The sequence below is a fragment of the Dasypus novemcinctus genome, chromosome 15, assembly GCF_030445035.2.
Source record: "Dasypus novemcinctus isolate mDasNov1 chromosome 15, mDasNov1.1.hap2, whole genome shotgun sequence".
NCBI classification, from domain to species: domain Eukaryota; kingdom Metazoa; phylum Chordata; class Mammalia; order Cingulata; family Dasypodidae; genus Dasypus; species Dasypus novemcinctus.
Window position 1 is genome coordinate 17,455,076 of NC_080687.1, and position 15,147 is coordinate 17,470,222.

The following is a 15,147-nucleotide window of genomic DNA, read 5'->3' on the forward strand; positions in this document are numbered from 1 at the left end:
AGTTAAAATTCAGGGACTAAAAACAAACACACAGGTGTGGTTGATGACTCTGAGCTTCAGTCTGGGGTGATCTGCCTAATGTGATTTTTCCTCTCGGGCTGGTCAGATTCATCAGAATATTGTTTTAGTAATATATATATATATATATTTATTTATTATTATTATTTATTATTATTTTTTAATTACATTAAAAAAAATATGAGGTCCCATTCAACCCCACCGCCCCCGCTCCCCACTCCCCCCACAGCAACACTCTCTCCCATCATCATGACACATCCATTGCACCTGGTAAGTTCAGTAATATATATTTTAAAATGGCATTAGCATTCTTTAAAAAAATGCCACTGCCATTTAAGAAGAGAGAGAGAGAGGAAGATACAAAAGGGAGACGTGAAGTAGATGGGAGTAAAACAATGCACCGCATTAAATAAATGTCCGGAGACAGAAAATAGACACTTTTCCTTTACACTCTCCAATACAAATCCACGAACACAAGTGTCACATAATTGCCCTCTAGAACTGAAACAAAACCAGAACCTTTAGGAGTGGAAGGATCTTCCAGATCTCCCACAAGAGCACTACGCAGATTTTGTCTGTCAACCACTGATGTCCACAAATTACCTGTCACCTGCCTGTGACAAGTACAGAAATCCTGAGTAAGGGTTTAAAAGCTTCTACAGCAATTTGACATAGCCAGGCATCCAAATGCATGATAATTTCTCTAGTAATTCATTTTTATTGTATTTTACCAAAGTATCAGATTGGATAAGAAAGTAACTTTACCACAGTTTGAAAATACTTTTCTAGAACACTGTTATCATTTTACGGATAATGAAACTGAGGTTCAGAAAGGCTAACCTGGGTCACAAAGCTAAATAATGGTCAAGCTAAAAACCATGTCTGGGGCCTGTTTACCATACTATGACACCTTTATTCTATAATAACTGGATTTTTGTACACTGGAACAAAAAACAATAACTTGCTTTCTTGTTAAGGATTCTTAAGATTGGCTGTGACTTCAAGAGGTAAAAAACAGAATTTAAAACATTTTTAGTGGCTTTACTCCAAAGTGTCCATGAGCATGGCTTTTACTTCTTGTATTCACATTCTTTCCTCCTCACACCGAACTCTAAGTATGCAACTCATACCTCCTCCGGATACTCTAATACCTCCTCCAGGAACGACCTCTGATTCCCTCTCAATCTCCACTGCTCTTCCTGACCTCAAGTGCCCCACGTCTCCCTGGGTCCGTCTGATCCTCTACGCACCTTGAGCTCTTGGGTGAGCTCTCACACATCCCTGTATCTTCCACAATGCCAAGTACAGTTCTCTGCACAAGTAGATTTTCATAAATGTTTCCCAAGTGAATGAATGAAGGAACTAACACAAGGCGATGTATGAAGGTATTATTACCCTGGAAAATGTAAGTACCACAAATCTGATGCCAAGGACAAATACTATATTTGGTATTTTTGATGAATTTTATAAATGCAATAATGCATGAAATGTGCAAGACATTCTTCCTAGTTATGTGAACTTTTTTGAATTTGCAGTTTTATTACTGTATAGTCAACCTTAAAGCGAGTTTTTAAAACTGAATTTTTTTTTTTTCTTCAGTTTTTTTAGTTTTATTTTATATACAAAGAACTGGTTTAGTCAGGAAGATGTCCTGGACAGTCCATTCAAGGAAGATTAGTCCAACTTGATGAAGCATATATCCTTCGCGTACTGACGGAAACACTGGCGGCACATATTGAGACCGTATTTCCGGATCAGACCATGTCGGTTTGAGCAGACGTGGCAAGAGCGGGAACCCTGACCGAATTTTCGCGGATGGCTCCAGTAGAGCTGTTGGTGACCCATCGTACTCTCTGGGCGCAACAAGGGTAAAGGCTTTATTTTTCTTTTAAAGACATTTAAAAATTTTTTAAATTTCTCTCCCCTCCTCCTCCCCCCATCCCCCACCCCTTACCCCCCCCCCCCCCATTGTCTGCTCTCTGTTTTCATTCCCTATATATTCTGTGTCCACTTGCATTCTTGGTGGCACCGGGAATCTGTGTCTCTCTCTTTGTTGTGTCATCTTGCTGCATCAGCTCTCCGTGTGTGCAGGGCCACTCCTAGGCAGGCTGTGCTTTTTTCGAGTGGGGCAGCTCTCCTTGTGAGGGCACACTCCTTGCACATGGGGCTCCCCTACGTGGAGGACACGCCTGTGTGGCATGGCCCTCCTTGCGCACATCAGCACTGCGCATGGGCCAGCTGACCACACTGGTCAGGAGGCCCTGGGTTTGAACTCTGGGCTCCCATGTGGTAGGCAGATGCTTCTATATTATAACTTAATTTCACTTATTTTTTGGTAATTACAAGAAATTCAAGGATAAGTCTCAATTATGTTTTATACTAATTTTGAATGTTATATGATATTTTGCAAATTTGGCCTAAAGAAAGCATTTCCTGAAATTGTTTGCTGAATTCTTTGGGGAGGAAATAGCAAACATGAGGGCAGCATTTCTTTGAGTATTTTGAAAAGTAGAAACTTGATTTTAAAATGGAGCACTAATATACTATATTTTTGACAAGAAATTCCACAATAATGCGTTTCGTACATTTTGTAAATTACATTTTTACCCATTTTCTTTTTCCTCCTAACATCTTCCATCTTTCTCTTTGGTATTTTGGCTAATAGTTTTCTCTTCCTTTTTTATATTTAAACTACTCAATTTCTGTTCTTCCCATTTTGCTCTTTTCTAGATATATGATCTAGCTTTAACAGACTTCCTTGGAGTTAGTTTCTCGTGCATGGTGAAGAAGAAAAGCCAAACTTCTTTTTGAAAACAGCACTGCTAAGGGGCTTACAGTGTTCAGACATGCCAAGAGACCAAGTCGTCCTCGCCTGGCTGACGGCCTCTGTGCCTGAACTGCTTACTGCTGGCACTCTGGAGTATGAAGTATGCAGGGTTCTCTTCTCACTCAGGAATGTGGTCCCCCAAACACAGGGGGAAACACACTTCCTTTCCATGACAGCTCCAGGAAGAGGTCCATCTTCCATGAAAAGCCAGGCTATATAAACCTTCTAGCTTTAACATCTTAAAATAGAAGTTAGGGTCTCAGGGAGATAAATTGTCCTGGCCCAAATAAACCTGAATCATGAATCTGTTCATCTTCCTTGCTCAGTCCATGCAAGACTCATTTCCATTTTAAAACAATTTTTAAAAATGCACTGCCTGATTTATTTTATGTTCACTTTAATTTTCTTTTCTTAAATCAAATGATTGGTATATGAGCATGTGCAAGGTGACCTTTTGGCCTCGGCATAAACTTAAGACCAGTGTGTCTCAAACTTTAGCGAGAATAAATATCACATGAAGAGTTTATTTAAAAAGACACGTACATTTAATTTTATATAGAAAAAAAAAAAAAGACACATACAGATTCTTGGGCCCCAAACCCAGAGATGTGGTTCATTAAGTCTGGGGGTGGGGCCTCAGGTTGCAACTCTAATAAGCTACCCCAGTGATTCCGATGTTACAGATCCACAGACCACACTCTAAATAGCATTATTCTAAGACCCTAACTCTTAATAAAATTATGGTGGGCTGAAGCAAAGCACATTTTAGCATAATGCATGATATGAGTTAATGTTTTGAATGTGTTTATAAGCAGAATAAAAATATTTAAGGAATATATATAAACTGAAAATAATTCCTTGAACCATCATATTTAGCAACTATCTAAAGGTATCAAGATCAAGGCCCAGCAGTTGAAAGTCTGGACTTTGGAGCCTGACTGCCTGGATTTGAACCCCAGTTCTGCTCCCTAATCGCTGTGTGACTTGGAACAAGTTACTAAGTCACTACCTGTTTCAATTTTCTCATCTGTAAAAATAGTGATAAAAATGCCTACTTAATGGGATTACCATGACGATTAAATTAGTCAATTCACGTAAAGTGCTTAGAATAGTTTCTGCACTTATCCATGTAATAAATATTAACTGTTATTATTATTAATATCTAATTAAGCAGTTGTAAATTAAAGGGAAGTTAAAGGGAAACAAACCAGAAACATGAAGACTGTTGTTATTATTCAGGAACAGATTAACCAGGCTCCCTCTCTTTTTTCCTTGCTGCCAAACTTCTACCTTTATCACCATTTCCAGAGGAAAGAAATGGATGAAGACTGAGGGCTAGTTGTATGGGTTTTTTTTTTAAGCTGCTCTGTGTTAAGGTTTGATGTAGTTATCTAGGATATCCCTGGTTCCAATAACTAGACTAATTTAGTTATATGGCTTGTCTCAGATAAAAAATATGGAATATAAATAATTAGAGATGCCATCTATAGCAAGCCAATTATAGACTTGCCAGCTATAGCAAGACATACCTGAAAATTTGACTAATAGGTTACCAACTATAAAAAAGATAGCTGACTAACAATGTGAAAATGTTTAAATTAATCAAGTTCATCTGTATAATGGGATATATGGGATATTATGCAGGTATTAATAATGAAATGTATGAAGAAATTTTAATTACAAAGGAGAAATGTTAAATTTTTACACTGGGACAGATTCTAAACAAGAAACAGAAAAAGTAACAGGAAGTTGTAAGTTCAAGTGTAGAAAAGGACAGCATTCTTAATTCAGAAGTTTATTTATTACATTTATTGTTTTTAAAAAATTATATTTTATTTCATAGCTAACAGTGTTTTATATGTTATACTAGATGGGAAATAGAATGTGGTACCCTATGGGCTCACAATCTAAGAAAGACACTGAAATGGTACATATAATAATTAACTGGGAGGTAAGATCAAACTGAGAAGTGAGATCTCAGATATGTAAGAATTCTTTCCTTTTAAGCCTCTTTCCTTGCTCCCAGGAAACTTTGTTTTCCACTGACTTTTCTTCCTTTACTTTAAGTATTCTTAAGCAATGCTTAAATGAGAAAACATGAAGAAAATGTTTCTTTGATATATGCTCTAATGAGAAGTACCTAAGAATAGTGGAGTAGACTCTTATATGCACACAGAACAATTTGAGAAATAGGGAGAAGCATTGTGGAAGAAAAGAAAAGGAGCCACTAAGAATGAAGCCTAGAGAAACCAGATTTCAAGGAAACTACAAAGACAGATGAAATGTTTGTTGTAGGACCATGTAGATGAGGACATGACTTTAAGGCTTAACAAAATTTGAAGTGAAAACTCTCAGTCTTTCTGAGAGAAGATATTACCAAAAGTGGATATGGCTTAAGTGATTGGGCTCCCATCTACCATATGGGAGGTCCAAGGTTCGAGTCTCAGGGCCTCTTGATGAAGGCAAGTTGGGCGGTGTGGGGAGGTGGCACATTCAGAATGCTGGCCTGTAGGCGGAAAGCTGGCGCAGCAAGATGATGCAACAAAAAGAGACACAGAGGAGAGACAATAAGAGACATAACAGGCCAGGGAGCTGAGGTGGCACTAGAGATTGAGCACTTTTCTCCCACTCTGGAAGGTCCCAGGATAGGTTCCCAGTGATGCCTAAAGAGAAGACAAGCAGACACAGAAGAATGCACAGCAAATGGACACAGAGAGCAAACAACAAGGGGGGACAGGAGGTGGAGAAATAAAATAAATCCTGAAAAAAAAAAAGGTACTACCAAAAGAGGCACTACTGAAGTATAGTGAGATGCTGAATAATTTGGGTTAATAAAAACAGTGAGTCATTTAAATGTATTAATGGTAAAAATCACAGGATTTTACTACAGTGTTCTTAATTAAGCCATGAGGGGATTATTTTAGTGAGTTTAATATATGGATTATTTACAATAAACAAATCACTTATTTGTACAAAATGGATATTTCTAAAATTCCTAGGAAGCACTCAACAAATGGTTTGTGCACAGGTATTTTTAAATATTCTCCCTGAAATATAGCTGACACTATTAATTTGTACCATTTTTTATGGAAATAAGACTTTTTAAGCAAAGATCTAACCCCTTTTTGCATATACTCAGTAGAAACCCTTACATTTAAACATTAAAAAATAGTTTTATTTTTACAAAGCACAGTCGGATATGAAGAGGTCAGGTCTATGAGAATAAAAGAAGAGAGTTTCCTATAGTCAAAGAATGTATAAATATCTTGATGGAAAAGGAATTTACAAGGTGGGTATTAATCAGGAAAAAAAGCACTTTTAATTTTAACCAATGTATTCACTTATAATAAAATTCATTAATCTATATGAACACTAGTCTATATTAGTCAGTGGAATGAAATAAAAGAGTTTAATAATGTATGGAAAGAATATAATAAAGGAAAGAGTGCAGATGAAAGGACAAAAGGAGAGATGAAGCGAATGTAAAGGGGAGTCACAAATACTGTACAGATTTAAAAAGGAGAATGATATAATGATCGAACAAGATACAACAGAAAATTAAATGGTAAGCTACAAAAAAAAATTGTGTAAAAGTAATTCTGAATCTCTTTAAAGGGGAATGTTTGGTTTTTACCTCTCAAGTTCATTTCTTGGGAACTCCTTGGAATCAACATTTCCTAAGTTTGAGTTATGATATCTTGTGACCTGGATGCAAGCATGCACCCAGAGAGTTAGAAGTCTACCTCTTACTATTTTAAAAGGGGTCAACAATTGAAGTCTACTTCAATTTTTCTATTTAAGGTTGTTAAGTTGAAGAAAGCAGGGAAGTGGATTTGGCCCAGCTGATAGAGTGTCCGCCTATCATATAGGAGGTCCAGGGTTCAAACCAGGGTCTCCTGACCTGTGTGGTGAGCTGGCCCACGCACAGAACTGATGCACACAAGGAGTGCCGTGCCATGCAGGGGTGTCCCCATGTAGGGAAACCCCACATGCAAGGAGTGCAGCCCTCCTTGAAGGCAAAAAAAGTGCAGCCTGTCTAGGACTGGCGCCACACACATGGAGAGTTGATACAGCAAGATGACACAACAAAAAGAGACCAAGATTCCCAGTGCCACTGACAAAAATGTAAGTGGACAAAGAAGAACACACAGCGAATGGACACAGAGAGTAGACAATTGGGGCGGGGAGGAGAAGGGGAGAGAACTAAAGAAAAAATAAATCTTTAAAAAAAAAAGAAAGCATATTACACATAATCTATAATTTATATTAGTTTTGTGTTCATCATTCAAAGTAATTAACTTTAACTACTGATGTTAACTATTTCCACAGACATCCATGGTTCTATACTAGGTAGTTTTATATAACAACTAATTGCAACTTCTAAAGAATACTTGTTAAAATTATTCTTAATGAAACAAATGTAATAACGAATACAATGACAATTATAATAATTAGAGCTTCCATTTGTATCAGTTTACATTTTACAAAGCTTTCACAAAAGTTACCTAATTTATGTGTTAAACTGGTCTTCATGGAAGGTTTTAATTACATGCCACAGCATGGCATTTTAATACCTGCTTGATATTTTACAGGACTTTTAGGTGAAAAGTCTAGGTAGGGCTCATAATGGTTTTACAATTGATACTTTTAAAAAAATAAAACAATTAGATTACATCGTAAAAGCAAAAAGATAACCACATTTTTTTTTTTGAGAATTTAAGTTTTATTTCTTTGTAAATAACATATCAGTAGTTTCAACAGTGTTTGGCTTCTTCTAGTTGCATAACTTACAATACAAAGCACCTTTTCTATGCCTTTCTAAGTTTGGATCAATTTCCAACAGTTTATCCCTTGCAATTTCAAAGTACGAAGTATCTCTGACAGGTCCTGTTCTGTGAAGTTTTTTATTGGCATCACTTTCCCTGGGGTATCTGCTTCCTTTTTTTTTTTTTTTTTAACATTTATTTATTTCTCTCCACTCCACCCCCCACCCCCACCCCAATTGTCTGTTCTCTGTGTCTATTTGCTGCGTCTTCTTTGTCCGCTTCTGTTGTTGTCAGCGGCACAGGAATCTGTGTCACTTTTTGTTGTGTAATCTTGTTGTGTCAGCTCTCCGTGTGTGCAGTGCCATTCCTGGGCAGGTTGCACTTTCACGCTGGGCAGCTCTCCTTACGGGGCGCACTCCTTGCACATGGGGCTCCCCTACCCGGGGGACACCCCTGCGTGGCAGGGCACTCCTTGCGCACATCAGCACTGCGCATGGGCCAGCTCCACACGGGTCAAGGAGGCCTGGGGTTTGAACCGCGGCCCTCCGTGCGGTAGACAGACGCCCTAACCACTGGGTCAACTCCGCCGCCCTCTTCTTCCTTTTCATCACAACCATTCTCTTCACTTATGTTAAGTTCACCTTCACTAAGCTTCTCTGGCTTCACACGTAGAGTCTCTCAAATAGTTGTCGTGTCAGCACTCCCATGGCCAGCTATTTCTTCTATAACTCCATTTACATTCAATTTGAATTTCCCTCCAAGTTTTATCATTTTTCACTTCTTTTCTGTACTTTCATTTTTCTTGGCCAAATGGATAATTTTTTAATCACACATTTTTGTAAAATGGCATGTGGGTTTATCACTGGGAGTCAAGGAGGCAACACAACTAAACTCTGTTGTCTGTTCCTGAACTGAACAATAGATGCAGTCACTGTATTCATCAGCCAAAGGGCTGCTGATGTAGAATACCAGAAATGGGTTGGTTTTTATAAAGGGTATTTATTTGGGGTAGCAGCTTACAGATACCAGGTCATAAAGCATAAGTTACTTCCCTCACCAAAGTCTATTTGGACCAAGATGGCTGCCGACATCTGCAAGGGTTCAAGCTTCCTGGGTTCCTATGTTCCTGGGGCTTGCTTTACTCTGGCTTCAAGATTCCTTCCTTCCTGGAGCTGGCTTCTTTTTCCTCTGCATGCTGACTTCCCAGGGCTCCAGTTTAAGTCTTCAGCATCAAACTCCAAAATCAAAACTCCAACATTAAAAGCTCCTCCCATCAAAAGTCCAACTCTGTCCTTTACCATGCCTTTTATCTGTGAGTCTGCATCCACCAAGGGGTGGGGACTCAACACCCTAATGATGTGACCCAATCATAATCAAAGCCCCAATCATAACTCAATCATGCCCAGGTGCAGACCAGATTACAAGCATAATCCAATAATTCTTTTTGGAATTCATCAATTACATCAAACTGCTACAGTTTACCAATCACTGATAGGCTTTGAAACAAGTGATTGGGCACTGATCATGATGCACATCTCTTTTGATATAATGATATGTGGCCTGAAAAGCTAGCCTCTAAGGTTGTACTTCATGCAAATAGTCAGTTAATATGCTGTTAACTGAAATTTAAACTGTTTTGGTAGAGGATTGGTAAGTAAACTGTGATAAGTGAACTTTATATATATTGGTTGGAACTGGGCAAAGTGAGAACTACCTCTATTTTTCTAAAAAAGGTGATTGCTGATGGAGATGTTTGTAATTAAGTCAGCAAAATGTGCTTCTCGTGCTACTAAAACCCAGGTTACAACATTTACCTTCTTTTACATTGTTCCCAGTGTCCACACAGTCTAAGTCCCAGCTAAATGAGCTTAGACTAAAGTTTTACCTTATTCATTGCATTTACAGAATTGTCTTTGAAATGAACTTTCTGATGCCAGCAAAGGCTTGAGCTCTTGATGAAAACTTTTCCATATATATCACATCTGTAATGTTTCTCCCTGATATGGACTTACATAATTTTTTACAAGAACTGAATGTTGACTAAAGCATTTCCCACAATCTTTACATTTATATGGTTTCTTCCTTGCATGGATTCTCTGATGTTGAACAAAGTGACTTGGCAATGAAGGCTATCTCACATTCATTATACTTAAAGAGTTTGTCTCCAGAGTAGATTCTCTGATGGAGAGTTAGGCTGGAACTGACATTAAAACCCTTACCACATTCTTCACATTTGCAGGGTTTCTCTGGTGTAGATTATTTGACGTTGGATAGGATGTGTACTTGCACAAAAGCTTTCCCACAGTCACTGCATTTGTAAGGTCTCTCTCTGGAGTGAATTCTCAGATGCAGAATTAGGCTGGTGCTCACACAACAAAGGCTCTTCCACATTCACTACACTGAAGTGGTTTCTCTCCAGTGTGAATTCTCCAATGCTTAATGAGATCAGAGTTCTGCATGAAACTTCCCCCACATTTACCACATTTAAATTGTTTTTTTTTTCCTTTGGAATTGTTCCGTGGGTGTTTAGCGCGCCTCTGTATTTACTGACTTCTCTACTGTCAAGTCGTGGGGCACCGACTCCACCAAATCTTTCAAATATCTCCACTTGGGATTTTATTTCTTCAGAAATTTTCTGCTACACATTCAACTCCCTGTTGTCAATCCTGAGCCTGCCATCAAGTTGGACTATGGAGATTCACTTTTTGACTGGGTTGGTGAGGGCAGGAACTTGAAGTTTGATCATTCCTTTGCTGTTTCCACAGGTTCTGTCTCCTTCGGGGCACTTTCTGTGTACTAACAAGAACCTGTTCTCTTGGCTCATCCAGCTCTCCTTAAATCCTCCAGGGCAATCACCACCTCCTCCCATTTTCTAGATGCTGCTGCCATACCCAGGCCTGGAGCACCTCAAGCAGGATGGTCATGAACCACTCCAGCACCAGCATTTCCAGGATCTGCTCTTTGTCGTGGGTCTTCGGCTTCAGCCACTGTCAGCAGAGGTCCTGGAGCTGGTTCAGAGCTTCAAGGCCCCGGTGTCTCTTGGTAGCAAAACTGCCTGAAACACTGGCAAAAGATTCTCCCTGGTATGGGGTTTCTTCCTTTGAAAACTAGATTACTGTTTCCAGATATGTTTATCTTCCTCCCCCTTTTGGATTAGAAGCCCCACAGGCTCCTGGGGAACTTGAAGGGACAAAGCTGCAGCTTTTCTTAGTTTCATGGTCTGCTGGGTTGACAGAACTCCAACAAAAAAACCTATTAAATTCTCTACATTGAGAGTTACTTCCCTGAGCTTCTTTTCGGCATAGAAAGGAAGTAGGCAACTCTTTTTATGATGAACAGGACAACCTAGATGCCAGATATATTTGGAGTATCTCTGTGTCCAGAGTTTTCACTGAGGATTCATTATGTAGACATGATGGCTTGATTCATTTTGGCCATGTGGTTTATCTCAGTTTTCAAGATAACCACATTTTGAAGGAAAATATAGAATTCAGAATTTGTCTATCCATGATAATTAGATTCTTGAAAAAGCCCTTTATCATTACATTTTACAATGTTATAAAAGGAAATACTTTAATTCTTGCCTCAAAACTTTATTTCCAATACAGCAACATAAGTTTCAAGAATAAATTATTATTTATAAAAGAAGATACTCAGGGAAGTGGCTGTGGCTCAATGATAGAGCATCCACCTACCATATGGGAGGTCCAGGGTTCGGTACTCAGGGCTTCCTGGCCCATAGGGTGAGGGGGCCCACAGGCAGTGCTGCCATGCACAAGGAGTGCCATGCCATGCCACGGTGTTCCCTGTGTAGGGGAACCCCACGCACAAGGAGTGTGCCCTGCAAGGAGAGCTGCCCCATGTGAAAAGCACAGCCTGCCCAGGAGTGGCATCCCACACACGGAGAGCTGATGCAGTAAGATGACACAACAAAAAAGAGACACAGATTCCCAGTGCTGCCAAGAATGCAAGTGGACACAGAAGAACACACAGCAAATGGACACAAGAAAGCAGACAATGGGGGGGGGCAGGGAGAGAAATAAATAAAATAAAATAAATCTTAAAAAAAAAAGAAGACAATCATATTAAATTTTTAAATATTCTGGGCTCAAATTTAGGAGAGCTTATTCTTTTAAAGAAGTAAAAATAAAAGGATTGTTATTTCACATACTGCAAGAAAAATAAAAATATACTTAAAGTGCTTCCATGTATATTAATTTTCTTAAAGCTACGCTCTACTATAAAATGATACAGTTAACAGAAAAAAATACTATTGTTTATATACAAGTAATTGCCTTATATTCTAACTGGGCCATGGGACTCTCCAATTAAAATTTAGTCTGCAAATAACCTGACAGTTATTTTGTGTTGTAGAAAGTTACAGTTACTTGTCTGTTAGGAACTATCCACCACAGACTATTGTGAATGCATCATACCTACTCCTAATGGAAATCCACTTTTGACAGAATTTCACTCCCAAACTAGAATTTTAGTTATTCCTTCTGTTATGCCAAAACAAAAACAAACATTCCAGGTGGTGGACTTGGCCCAGTAGTTACGGTGTCCGTCTACCACATGGGAGGTCCGCAGTTCAAACCCTGGGCCTCCTTGACCCACGTGGAGCTGGCCCATGTGCAGTGCTGATGCGTACAAGGAGTGCCATGCCACGCAGGGGTGTCCCCCGCGTAGGGGAGCTCCATGTGCAAGTGAGCCCCGTAAGGACAGCCGCCCAGCGTGAAAGAAAGTGCAGCCTGCCCAGGAATGGTGCCGCACACACAGAGAGCTGACACAACAAGATGATGCAACAAAAAGAAACACACGGGAAACGGACTTGGCCCAGTGGTTAGGGCGTCCGTCTACCACATGGGAGGTCTGCAGTTCAAACCCTGGGCCTCCTTGACCCGTGTGGAGCTGGCCCATGCACAGTGCTGATGCGCGCAAGGAGTGCCCTGCCACGCAGGGGTGTCTCCCGCGTAGGGGAGCCCCACGCGCAAGGAGTGCACCCATAAGGAATGCCGCCCAGCGCAAAAGAAAGTGCAGCCTGCCCAGGAATGGAGCCGCCCACACTTTCCGTGCTGCTGACGACAACAGAAGCGGACAAAGAAACAAGATGCAGCAAATAGACACAGAGAACAGACAACGGGGGGAGGGGGTAAATTAAATAAATAAATAAATCTTAAAAAAAAAAAAAAAGAAACACAGATTCCCATGCTGCTGACAACAACAGAGGCAGACAAAGAAGATGCAGCAAATAGACACAGAGAACAGACAACCGGGGTGGGGGGGGGAGGGGAAATAAATAAATAAATCTTTAAAAAAAAAGAATGTGTGGGAGAATAAAAAATGTATTTAAAAATAAATAAAATTAAAAAAAAACACACAAATATTCCAACTGTTTTTCAGATAGAGGCTCCCAAGATCACTCATTTGAGCTACAGAAGTGTGACATTTTGAGAATTGACAGCAGTTTTCAGCCCGTATGAGATACCTGTTCCCTTATTTCTTTCATTTTTTCCAATCTCTTGAGTTTTGTCGCATATTCTTGAACTTCTTTTAATCCAATATCTGTGCAGAGACGAACCAAGAAACGCAGACCTAAATTGTGAAAAATATATTTAGGAATGTATTTATGTACAGTGTTGAAAACACAACAAATCAAACTCAATCATTCGGGACACAGGAATGATGTTCACAAATAGCGTTTCTTTCTCTCTTGAGAAATATCAACACTTTCCGTTCTCTTCTCTAGCCTGGGTGGACAGTCTTCCTTGAAAGGGGGTTTAAAGGTACTCTCTCCCCCTGCCCTGTCCTCACCCTACTAGAAGGAATGCTAGCACAAGGACATTGCCAGGAGAGAATGTCAAAGGCAGATGTAACATGTATTAATGTTCCAATTTGGAACCTGAATACGCTACTGAATTTACCTGTAGCCCTGACTGATAGTTTCAGAAACACGTATGAGGAGTTCTAAGGGGGATGACTATGTAAAAAGTATAAACTGTCTATATATATTATCATCATAAAAATTACTAATAAATGTTCTTTCTTTTGTTTTTTGTCATTAGATTCATTCTTTTAATATTCACACTATATGCAAAGCACTGGGAATGTAAAAAAAGATTTTTACAGTTATTGTACTTACAGTTCATGTTAAATATATGCAAAATAACTACAATAAATGGTGGAACATACACCTAGAACACTACCAACACCTTGCCTCTGCCTCTGTGCTCTTCCCCATCACGATCCCATGCCTCCATCCCGGGATTATCATTTCTTTGCTTAAAAAAAAAACCTCAAAACAACAAAAGCTTTTTTCACTTATATACATATCCCTAAATGACATGCTGTTTAATTTTGCTTTGTATTTTTATAAAAATGGTCTTTTTACTCAATATTGTGTTTCCAAAATTAGCAAAAACATTTAAAACAGGCAGCAAGCAGATGCTAAGAACTATACATATTCTGTTTCTACTTTTATAAGAATAGCCTCTGTCATTTATGGTCTAATTAAGTATTTTTATCATTTTAAAACATTCTGCTTTCCTCAAAACAACAGTAATACATGGCATTGTAGAGAGTTTCTAAAATATAAAGGAACAAACAAGGAAATACCTGCTGCTCCTCTACCCTAAGATAAACTAAAAATTTTTCTTTCTTTCTTTCTAGGCTTTTCTTGGTTACCAAAGAGAATATTCCAGGTTATTAAGTTAAAAAAATAGTTTCTAAAGGCTGCAAAATATTTTATCATATGCCATCATTTTATTAACTAGTCCTCTATTACAGAGCATTGAAGTTGTTTCCATACAACTTTTTGCATGCCTTGCTTTTCCTTGTGATAAATTACTAATAGTGGAACTACTGGATCCAAATGTTATGATTATTTTGAGGCTCTTGATAATATTGCAAAGCTGTCCTGCAGAAATACTGTATTATATTCTGATGAGAAGTTTATGAGAGGTCTCATTGCTTCCTTTCCCATTAGAATAAAATATGACTAAAGAAAGTCAACAATAAGGAGCTTGGTATATTTTCCTATCAAAATCAAGAATTAAACAGTATTTTTTAATACTCCCATAAATGGGGACTATAGCATACTTCTCATTTTTCCTTTGCTTACACCCACCACCACTACCATCTAAATTATGCTTTATAACATTTCAAATTTAAATCTATATTAAAATAATTTCTACTCTGTTTGGACATAATTTCCCTTTTTGAGTTCTAAATTTTTATTCAGTTTTCCAGTGATTTTTCTGAAGTAAGTTTCCAAATAAACTTTGTTTCCCCAAGTAGGGAAGATGAGTATACAATCCCCTTCTATATCTAGGTATACGTCTTTCTATTGGTTTTACATGTGAATGTATAGAAATTCTCAAAATTCTGGAGACATTGTTCCACTGCCTTTGATATTTATTGTTGTAAAGAAGTCTGAAAACAGTTCAGTTTTTCTTCTTTTGCAGAAAGATTATTTTTCTGTTCTAGAATGTTTTCTTCAGCTATTTTTTTAATTATTGCTTTTATTCCTTATAATTC

The 15,147-nt window shown here is 38.5% G+C and overlaps 1 protein-coding gene across 4 annotated transcripts in view; it reads right to left on the reverse strand.

Annotated features, from left to right (window-relative positions):
• IFT88 (intraflagellar transport 88) overlaps positions 1-15,147 on the reverse strand; it is a 150,690-nt gene that overhangs the window by 25,889 nt on the left and 109,654 nt on the right. For all 4 annotated transcript variants that reach the window (XM_058276342.2, XM_058276343.1, XM_058276341.1 and 1 more), the window contains one exon: positions 13,100-13,206. In XM_058276342.2, coding sequence (XP_058132325.1) covers positions 13,100-13,206 — 107 coding nt within the window. The remainder of the gene's footprint in view (positions 1-13,099; positions 13,207-15,147) is intronic.